Source organism: Chaetura pelagica, unplaced genomic scaffold, assembly GCF_000747805.2.
Source record: "Chaetura pelagica isolate M959 unplaced genomic scaffold, ChaPel_1.0 scaffold176, whole genome shotgun sequence".
Classification (NCBI taxonomy): domain Eukaryota; kingdom Metazoa; phylum Chordata; class Aves; order Apodiformes; family Apodidae; genus Chaetura; species Chaetura pelagica.
The window spans coordinates 1,027,517-1,038,957 of record NW_009953484.1 but is presented as its reverse complement, the minus strand read 5'-3'; the positions used below and the strand labels follow the sequence as shown (position 1 = coordinate 1,038,957).

The 11,441-nt window shown below is 37.2% G+C and overlaps 1 protein-coding gene across 1 annotated transcript in view; it reads right to left on the bottom strand.

Moving 5' to 3' along the window:
- Positions 1-650: 650 nt before the first annotated feature.
- METTL14 (methyltransferase like 14) overlaps positions 651-11,441 on the bottom strand; it is a 21,929-nt gene continuing 11,138 nt past the window's right edge. The window contains exons 6-11 of the mRNA XM_009998574.1: positions 10,595-10,685; positions 8,905-9,046; positions 6,447-6,539; positions 4,899-5,015; positions 2,061-2,271; positions 651-1,053 (exon numbers count right to left, since the gene is read on the bottom strand). Coding sequence (XP_009996876.1) covers positions 740-1,053; positions 2,061-2,271; positions 4,899-5,015; positions 6,447-6,539; positions 8,905-9,046; positions 10,595-10,685 — 968 coding nt within the window. The 3' untranslated portion in view covers positions 651-739. The remainder of the gene's footprint in view (positions 1,054-2,060; positions 2,272-4,898; positions 5,016-6,446; positions 6,540-8,904; positions 9,047-10,594; positions 10,686-11,441) is intronic.

Below are 11,441 nucleotides of genomic sequence, written 5' to 3'. Positions count from 1 at the left end.
TACCAAAGAACAAGGCCTTTAAGAACTGCATATAAATGTACAATTTCTGCTTTCCATGAAGCACAACACACAACTGCACAGAACTACTGCTCTCCCCACTGCAGACATGAAAAATGACTGCATATACTCCACACATGAAAAATAAACTTGTTCCCTATTTCCAGGAATAATTAAGAAAATTTAAACCAAGTAAGAAAAAATAGAATTCTATTTATTCCATTTGCTCCTTGGTCTCAGAAAAGTTAAAACAGGTGTCCATACAGACACAGCCTTTCTCTTCCATGAGTAAGTCTGCTACAGCCATGCAATTCAGAACTGCATTTCATGCCCACTCCACCACATTCATCCAAGTCAATCCAAACCTGAGCCTCCAGAGAAGGAAGAGGAATCCAACTTTTGGAGAAAATGACAGTTAATGAAGTCCACACCTTGCAAGGTTGATAAGAGAAGTATCTTCAATGCTGTCTGAGGTCTGAAGAGATGGGTGCTCCCTGGTTTAGAAGGTGTCGGGAGGCCGAGTTCCAGTGCTGCTGGGGCAGGACCCTGCCTGCCAGGCCAGGTGTGTACCAGCCCGTCACGGGAAGGCAGAACAGCTGGAACTGCTTGCACCAAAAAACAGTTTAAAAGTCATCTAGCTTGAGTCCCTAGAGTAATTCACTTCAGCAAAAATGAGACTAAGAGAAAGATTCAGAGATGAGGCACAGGACTTGGGGAAGAAGCAAGTGCCTAACAACAGTCATCAGCGAGTGGGGAAGCCTCCTCTATGAGCACCCCCACGCCCCCCTCTGAAGCCACCCCTCTCGCCCCGGAAGTTAGTTCTGTTCCTCTCTCTGCCCCTTTCTCCTCGGCCTGCTGAAGTCCCTCCTCTTCCTCCTCCCCTTGGAGCACCACCTCCCCGGTCAGACTTGGACTTGGGCGGTGGTGACTTGGGCCGAAGTCTCTCAATCTCCTCAGTACAGCCAGTCAGATGGGAGTTTGGAGCTGTGAAGTACGAAGAATATGTTTCTGCATTGAAATTGCTGTTTGTGAGGGTGGGTCCTACAGTCAGCCAGCCTGGGGAACAAAGCCAGAGTCAGCAGAAGTAAGAACAAGCTTCACGCTTCAAGGCCAGTTTTGCCTTTTCCCAGGAAATAAACACTCAAGTGATGGGGACAATGATTTACACGTCACAAGTACTGAACAGAAGGAAAAGGTCACTTTTAGGAAAGGCAGAGTTGTTGAAAAGTTAAGATTTTAGTCTAAGGGCTTCATTTTCTTTTATTTTTTTAATTACATTCACCCTGTGGTTTCACAGAGCTCCTTCCCTGTCATTCCTACTTGTTCTTATACCACAACAATGTTTTCCAGCCCCTCTGGGACCAAACTAAATCAGATCAGTAAATTAATCTCATTTAAAAATAATGTCAACCTCCTCCTCTTTTTAAAAGGCATTTAAACTTGAATTAGGTAATTTTGTCTCCAGAAACCAATTCTGACAGTGCAGCCAAGAGCACAGCATGCTGGAAGCACACATTTGAAAACAAAATAAAGTAACAGCCCATGATACAAAAATAGAGCTTAAAGAGTAAATTAACCTGTTTATGCACATTGTCATTGACAACTGATAGAAAAGCCTCAAATGTGTCAAAATAGATTTTTTTTCTTCTAGTCTGTATTCTCCTGCACTTCATCACTTAAAAATGATAAAGTGAAAGGCCTGATCATTGAAACAAAAAGCACTTCACCAGGCACTTAGCTCACAGGGATTTAAAATCAGTTTAGAGAAGTCAAACTTCTAAGAAGCGTAAACATGTGAACAAGCAAAAGTATTGGTTAACAAAAAACTTTCTTCTGAAAAAATTGATAGAACTGGTAGTTGTCACAGACTTTCCAAACAACACTGGTTTGTGACCAACAGATCTTCACATAAACCAAAAATGTATCTCCTTGAGAATTATGCATTAGGATTAATTGCTGTCTCAGCTTTCATCATAACCCATCTTGTGGCCTCAGATGATTTAACAAAGTTAAACAGTTAAATTTTTCTTCACTTTAACACCAGACATAAACATGACAGTTACCTGGTCGAATCGTACTGTCCCTTCCAAAAAGATGAAGACGTCGTCGTCCAAGGCAGAAATGCTCAATGATGTGAAAGATCTCTACAGGTTTTTCTATGTTGCCAATTTCAGGTTCTTCTGTGATGATGAGGTCAATGTCAACGTTAGCATGGATGAAGTCACCATCTGTACTGCGACGCACAGTCCCCTTAATGCCCATGAGGCAGTGCTCCTGTGCACACACAACACAGCAGAGGAGCTGTCAGGTGCTGCACATCCTGCTGCGGCACAGACATCCCTGCTCTGAGCACAACGGAGAGAAAAGGAAATTCGGGGCAGAGCAGATCCTACTCTTATACAGAGAAAACTCTGAAGCACCAACTAGAAAAGAGCAAGCTGGAGCTACCAAAAAAGCCTTTTGAAAACAAAGCAGAGAGCAGTTTAAGCTATCTGGCTTGATGAACTACACTACCAAGTGGTACAACTCAGAGGATGAGATAAGATACTTGAACTTCTTCAGTTACACAAAAGTTAAAGCTTCAAGTTGGAAAGGCTGAGGAATCACCACAAGAGAAGAGAGCAGATGGCAAGAGTAAGGGAATGGTTACTATTCCAATTAATTCTTATATCAGCATTCTGATCCTATCTTTATCCATATGAATAATTTTCAAAGTTCTTAGTCATAAAATAGTTGGTGAAAATAAAACGTACTTTTTCATATTGCACTTGTTACAAAAGTAGCCTTAATGCTCAGATTTATTTCTTAGAACCTGTAACTGTATCAAGAAAGTAAAAACACCATCTGTCAATGCACTTGAAGTCAACTCCAACAGCATTAAAAATGTTCTTTAGCTGAAATATGCATTGTTTTCCTTTCCTCTAAGAGATTATTGATCACTAAGTAACTAGTATGCAGAACCTATAAATGAGGAATCACAGGAATTAGCACAGGATGAAAAGAGAGTTCTACATATTAAATTTGAAGCTCTGTTTCTGGGAATATTAAACTCATATGAGTGATTTTCCCCAGTATCATAGAACACTGATTCACTAAGTGCCACCAGATGGCTCTAAAAAAATTGCAGACAAAACTATGTAATGATTTCCAGATTTTTGGCAAGAGTTTTAAGAGTTAGTGACTAAATTTGAAGAGCAGACTAGGTGGCCTATCAAATCTATGCAGCTGGACAACTGCACTCAAGCTACATGGCTTTCAAACCTTAAATTTAAGTGGCAGAATTCTTCTAAGCAAATTACCCATCCAGCAAAGCCTTGTAAATCTAGTTGTTAGAGGAACTATCACAAATATTTCTTCTAACACTTGGAATGTCATTCATTAGTACCTTAGGTTCTACAGCAAGTGGCACAGCATGAAGCATCCATCTATAGAGGACACTAAGCTAACCATAACAGGATAGCATTTCCTGCTATACTCACTCGTAAACAAATCTTGCACAACAGACTATTTATTTAGTCAGAATAGCTAGCTTCATTTTCAATGTTTAGTATAAATGGTGACCTCAACTCCAACCCTTGCTCAATAAACAAAGAAATTCTCTAATGCCAGACACTATTCTTCTCTGCTAAACAGTCTGCCCAAAATCCTCCTGTGTTAGTTTTAACTTCTCATCACAAGTGAGTTGCGCATATTTGCGCAACTATATGCAATAAACATACACTATTTATAGTTATAAATATTTATAACTAATACAACACACTTTCAAACAAACTTCAGATTACTGTAAATTCAAGTGAAAGAAAAATTCCAGATACATTAAAAGAAAATTTATACTCCTAAAAAATGGTAAATCTGATACAGAGTTGAGAATGTTTCATGCTAACAAATGATTAATGGATGTGGAATCAGCCCTGAGGTTACTGACACTTGAAATTATTGTCGTCCAACTCATTGTGTTCAGTAAAACTGCCAGTTTCACCCACATATACCCAAAACAATTATTAATCCTACCTACATTTGTCTAAGATATTGAATAAGTTACATTTCAGTCTCTTAAATCAGAATACCTTTTTTCTCTGCATGTTCTTCAACACACGTCCTCTATAACACATCTCTAAGACACTGTTTCATTTAAACCAAGCTGAGCAGTTCTGTCACTTGTACATCACAGTCATCCTCAGGAAGCCAGGAGATGCTGACTGAGCCACAGTCCCCAACAGCCTTCTGCCTGGTTCAAGCTCTGGGCACATGGCTGCATGTGTGTTTTTAGAACCATTATCCAGTCTTCCAGTTTTTCTTTTATTACTACATTCATTTATAATTTAGTTTTAAAGACTACTTCTGACATAAAATTTAGTAAAATTCTACTGCTAATTTTACTTCCATTCAACAGGTGTTCCTCCACCAGCAAGTTTTCTGCTCTAATCTGGAAAGCAGCTTGCATTCCACACAGAAGGTATTGCTAATAGACTGATTATTTACCAAAACAACCCAGAAGTCAAAACCACTGGGGGATACAGTAACATTTTCTATTCAGTTTCTACCTTCCTTTTAGGATATCATTCTTGTTCCATCATCTATGAACCCTCCTCACCTACCTGCATTCCAACAAGGCTCAAATGAGTATCATATTTAGAGGAATATAGCAGAAAGTCACCAAGTGGTGTTAAATATAAGTGAAACTTTACCTCATACTGACTAAAATCAAGAAGGGGACAGAACTCCATCAGTCATCCTGTGAATACATTTATTTCCAAATATCATACTTTGTAGAATGGAACTGCGATGTCCTCATGTCTGCTTTCCTGAAAGTGTGTCACCTACTGCTATGGAGCACCATGTGTTTCATTAGCATGAAGAGACAGGATGGGAACAGAGGAGAAATTGAGCCAAACCTTTACCTTGGTTCTTTGGAACACAGCCTTAGGGTCTAGAGTCTTGGTCTTTCCAGGATTGTTCTTATTCGTTTTAATCCAACAAATGTCCTCACATCTTCTGTAACCCCATTTGCGTAGACACTAAGTATTATAGACAGATAAAACAGGTTATACTACACCAAAAAATGGAGTAACCTAAACTGAATGCTCATATAGGTGCTTGATGCTTCCTAAAGCATAGCTGGAAGATAAATTTATTACAGTTGAATGCAACATTGAGTTTGCTGGCATGACTGTACTATGTTTTGTGAAGCTCCCCCCCCTTGCAAACAAAAAAAGCAGCTCACATGACATTGACTTGTCTACAGCTCACTTTTTTATTTTTTAGTATCTAACTCCAGCACAGACTCCCCAGGAACTCCGCACTCATTTTTACCTACTGACACTTGAATTTCATCAAAATCAGCCTGAGCAACATAGTGATCAGCTGCCTTCACCCTGTCTCCACTAATACCTGCACTCTGGCATTTTTCACATCCATGTAAAATTCTATAAACATGAAGAAAAATAGCCACAAATATTTGCTACCATTTCGTGGTTTTTCCTATATCTAAAAAGAAAAAAAAACAAACCACAAACAAACAAACCAACAAACATGAACAAAAAAACACACAAAAAAAAAAACACCACCCCCAAAATCTGACATAACTTATTAATCCTTAACTGCTGTAAGCATTCTCTTGGAAAGGGAGTAAACTGGGCATTAAGGACTCAAGCTCATTAGGTTATTGCTGTGTTCAAAAACTGTCCAGCTTCTACTAATATGTCCATGACCAAAATCAATCTATCCAAAATAACTACTTCAACCAACCTCAGAACAAAAAGCAGATAAAGCAAACGAATTAGTAACCACACATTGTCTTATAATAAACACTACATTGTTTCAATAGAAAGCATTGCTTAAACTAAGCAATGGATGTTTCAGCAAAGCAAGAGTCGACTGGAAATTCTAATTTCACCTTCCCAAAGCACAAGCAGCATTATTCTGGCATACAGAAAGATTACTGTAAAACTCCAAGATCTGATAGGGAAATACAAGTTTATAGAGCTCATGATGAGTATTTTCAGAGTTTTCTGAGAATAAGCAGTGCTATGTACATAATTATATCTCACTTTCTGTGAGATACACATTAGCACCTTTATACTAGCATGAATATTTGTAGTAGAAAACTATTAAGACCTCAGTTAAAAAAAAAAAGTTGTAAATGCTCTCAACATGGCAACCTACTCCTATGGCAAAATGCATACATCAAAACCAAGACAGCAGTACAGCTTTCTAGACCCTACAGAATTATGCTTCCTCACATAGTCACAGCAACTGACTGGGAAAATAACAGTATCTAAACAGTTAATGTCAGATACAATTAATTTTTCTTTAATCAACTTAAAATCTCCTCTACCACAGTAACAAAACATTTCTCAGCAGTTACAGTTGAGAATACAGAAAAAGTCAATGATAAAAATAAACTCTTAAGCCTGTCCCAGATAAACTCAATTAAAATATCATCTTACCACTCGGCCAAGATCCAGACCCTCTCCTGAACCGCACCACAGAAACACAAATGACCTTGGAGCAGCAATTTCTTCAATTTCCAATTTCATAATCTAGTAATTATAACAGTGATAAAAGTGTTCAAGTTAAATATAAATAACCAATTATACCAAGCAGAATAATAAATAAGTGATGGAAGTATTATCACAGAAACCATGATGAAGCGCTTTTATTAAAGATGTTAGTCTGTATAGCATTCACAGCCATCCTCTTAAAACTGTTCTTCAGAAAGTATATTGTAAAAGTTATCAGTACCAAAGTGCAAGTTTTCAACATAGCTGATGACGACTTTGGAATTTCTGTTAAAATGAATAATTATCTGTACAGAAAATACAACCACATGATTTCTCCTCTCACTCCCAAAATTCTGCTTCATTTTATCATTCCATTGGTAGCAAAAAGATTTAGTAAGGGAGCGATAGTGCTGCATTTCAGCCCTGGAGCTACTTATGTGATGCCTGTGAAGACACACTGTTAAAAAAACAGCTTATTTCCTATTACTATATAGGAAAGACATTCACTCCCATTTTTACTTTTAGGGAAAAAAAACAGCAAGAATTTATCAGAACAGTGGTTCAACAAAGACAAACAAGTGACATTCAGGATGAAATAACTTCAGATGCAAAGCATCTGTTACTCATTACAAGTTGAAAGGATTCTTGTGTAACTTGCTAACACATCAAATCAAGCTTCATTCATTGTGAAGAAAACATAGTAGAAACCATCCTAAGAGGATGTAACTCCCAACTCAGAGGACGATGACTCCTGCCTCCAACACTTCCGATTTTAGTGTTAGGACAGAATGTGATTTTTTTTGCTGGGTAATACTGCCTGGCACCATTTTTGCCTGATTTAACAGAATGGCTGACAAAGAAGCTATCTATTCCTTAACACATAGTTATCAAGTCTCTTACCACTGGCATGGATGTCTGCGTTTTCAAATTTGTACCTTAAAGGTGGATTGAATTTTATTTTGTTCTCATGATCCTTTAGTTTGACTGATTCACTTCTGAAGTAATGCATGTGCAGGTTTCAGCCCAAGGACAAACTAAATCCAGTTTAAAGTAACACCATCATCTCCTTCCCTCAAACTGCATAAAACACCAATAAGAAAATCACAGCAACAACTGCTTCAATCTACCAGTTCACTTATGACAAATGCGTTGCTAATGCAGACACAGTCCTGCATACCTTTCAAATCGGGTCTCTAAATAGTAGGTATTTATTAGTTGCATACTCCCATCTAAATGTCTGAACCTAAAAATTCCTGACATGGTTATGCAAACATTTTATCATCAGCTGTTCCTCTCTACTACAGATTGTCTGTTTTGCCGTAAGGGTGGAGACATTTAGTGGCTTTTTTTGTGAGTTTGTTGGTTTTTTTAATGAGTACAGTGTAGACACACAGGGTAGAGCCAATCTATCGTTATTTAACATTAGCATTACAAGTTTTTTACTGAATAACCAACTGAAGAAATTCTCCAGGTCAACCTTAAGGACAGGACAACCTGGCAGCAGCTTTGTCTTCAAGTTGTTATGCTTTATGACATCCAGCACTTCATAGCCTCCAGCCCTCACCTTGCTTTACCAGAACCGACTTTATTGAACAGCGAAGGACACAAAATGGAGTCGCTTATCAAGACATCTTGAGTGTGTCCTTCTTTACAAGCATCTACATGCATTATTACAGGAAGAACTTTAAAATCTTTTCTCTAACTCAATCTTCTAAAGGTTTACAGGAGAACAGAACAGGAGCACCTATAGTGATCTCAAAAGATAACATCGTGCACATTAAGATTTCTCCTTGTTTCCAAAAAGAGGTCTGAAATCAACATGGCTCCAAAGAAACCCTTCTGATGTGACATAACAGTAACGGAATGCATAAATTAAAAAAACACCACAAGTAAGGTCTATTTTGGTAGGCTTCTCGGGATTACAATTAATTTGATTGTTAAAATTTCCTATACAACCAGTAATTTGGAGAAACGAGGCTTGTCAGTGAAGCATACTCATCTACTCTTCAATAGGGTATTAAAAAGTATACCTTAAAATATCTTGCAGAATTTCAAGAGACAAGGAAACCTTTACAACAGATATTCTGAAGTTCAACAGCAAAACCCAAACAGAAAACTCATGGTAGAAAACCCACACTTAACCAAGCTGATGGAGAAAAAACGGTGTATTTAATTCATTAAACTCCTCCAAAGCCAAAAAGTCTTTTAACATAAATAGTCTAGGCATTCATACAATATAAAACTTAATTTCTGTTAGAATCTAGACTTTAAATAATAAAACAGAAAAATACATCTTATTTTTTCCTTAAAGCATATGTCAAAGATTTTTATATGAAATTAAACCCTCAAACTATTTTCTTAAATACATGTATGAAATCCTTCTCACAGCAAGAAAATTACTTACATCATCCCAGGTCCAGCATTTTTCATTGGCAGTAATGCCAGTCTCTCGGTAGTATTCTTCCAGTGGTGGTTCCAGGAGAATCACATCAAATTTGGACTTCAGTTCCCTAATATCAAAAGCTTCCAAGTCTGCTTGTAAATACCTGTTTAAACAAAAGACGATAGATTACTTGCACTAGTTACAACAGCGATTTGAAAACTATACCCCTCCACAGCATTTGTGTGTAGCCAGTTAAGAGTAGGGTCTCCTGTAGTCCATACAGCTCAAATGCACTAAATCCAGAGGAGATGTGTTCCCACTTAACCTAGGCTGGATGCTGTTGCATTAAATATTTTTAAAAGTAATCTCTCAATACAGTTGTTAGGATTCTAATTCAACAAGCAGAAAAACATATGCCCACACAGACTGTACAACAATATCTAGTACAGAATTACTGAACTTTCTCTACATCCATGGACTATATAGGAGAAAATATCCACATTTAAGAAGCAAACAGTCACTGCCTGCCTAACAGACTTAATTTTGCTTCACTTTGGGAAAGTGGCATTTTTTTAGAATTGCCATTCAGAAGATACTGAATACTCGAAATGTGGCTAGTTTTCATATAGCAGAAATGTATTTCTCTATCCCTATAACAAAAGCATAATTCCCTCAAATACTGACTTTATTAAATACATGCTCAATTATGCTCTTATCGCTGGCCTCCACACCTGCCTGGCAGACAATGCTGCATCACCGTCAAAAAAAAAAATCACACTGCCCCCCCCCTTGAAACCTCTAACCTTACAAAAGCTGCTTAGCAGACCACCACCTCCCCCTTCCTAAGAAACTGTCTGGAAAAGATTATTATTCCGTAAGTGCATTTGGTGTTACCAGAAGGCAACATTTGATTACTGTTTTTCTCCTTTTGTGCTTCAAGGCTAAGAATGTTGAAACATATCTAACATTCAAATAGCAAGATGAGTTTTGCAGTTTGTATCACATTGTTCAGAAAACTATTTCAAAGGGGGTTTTTATGTGACTATTATGAAAAAAATGCTATTTTACTTGGTAGAGATTAGGACTACAGTACATTAAAGGCATTAGGTTCACAATCACATTCAAATTCCTGGGAATAACATGCTGCATGCTTATACTGTGTCTAATATTCAGCAAAAACTCAGACGTAATCAAAGTTGATAGGACAAATCACTTCCAGCTAGCCTAAACTGGTTTTTTTTTTGTTCTTAAACTACAAATTAACATGGATGCTAAGATAACAGCTGAACGTTATACAAAAAAACTGCTACAAGAACAACTACGGTTATATTAAGAGGCCAATTTTTAAAGTTTTTCTTGTTATTGTAAACTGCATGGTATCATGAAATTCACCATCATATGCTCCTTTAGTTCACAAATTAAAGCCTGCAGCTCAATCAGTTGACAGTTCTGTCTTAAAAACCAAACCTTAAGATATTATAATCAGATACTTGAAAGAAAATCTGCTTTCTATACTATATTAAACATCTTGATTAAACTAACAAAAAACCCCTGATTTTATCTTCTGAAGTTTCAGTTTATTACTCTGTGTATACAAACAGAAATAGAAAATGCAAATTCTGAGCAGGTGCTAAAGATAGAGATTTGCAAAGCAGACAGCTAACTTCAAACAAGTCTGGAGAAGAAAGGCATTTTCCACGAGAACACTTACATGGGAGGAGTGTTAGATTTAGATATCAGCTCATCCTTCAATCTGATGAGCTCTCTAAGTTTTGGATATTCTTCAAACCTATCTGCTAAGCCTAAGAAGAAGAAAACATGAAGTTAACAACTATTTAGAGAGTAAATCTGTATCAGTTAAGCATTGTCCAGTATCCTGAATAGGTCCAAATGTTAATACTTAGCATAATTTGATTTTTTTGTTTGAACAAACCAAATCCTTCAAAGTAGTTTTTTGTTCAGTACTTCATAAGAGCCACCTGCCTTCACCCAGTTAAAGATGGTTCTTACTGAATGCAATGTCTATGCTCTTACCTTTTGTAGAGCACTACAGCCATCAGGAGTTCATAACTCCTTGTAAGAAGGAAACAACCTTTCATTTAAATTAAAAGTTCCAGAATTATGAGAGAAAGTTATTTTGTTACCCCTCCCATCCATAAGTTTCTATTAAGATCTAAGTAACATTCATTTACACAACACTCATTGAAAACTATTTTTAAAGCAACAACTGGAGTCTGGCCGGTTTTTTTAGGCAACCCTTATATTGACACCTTGTTCTCTGTGGTAAGTCATGAAGATTTGAGCAAATGTGTATATATTTATTGGGTTCCTATACTTAGCTTTATGATGTTAAATTTTCAAACCTTCCATATGTACAGAATAAAAAGGTGAGAACCCTAATTAGGTTTTCTGCAGCAAGTTATTTAAAAAAGAAAACAGGCAAGCAAATTTTTTCAGTATATCACATTCCCCCATCAAAAAAGTAAGTAGAGACAGTGTGGGTTTATTACTGCAAGCAGTAGGCTCAGCACAAACCAGAAAGGTACCATTTCTGCCTC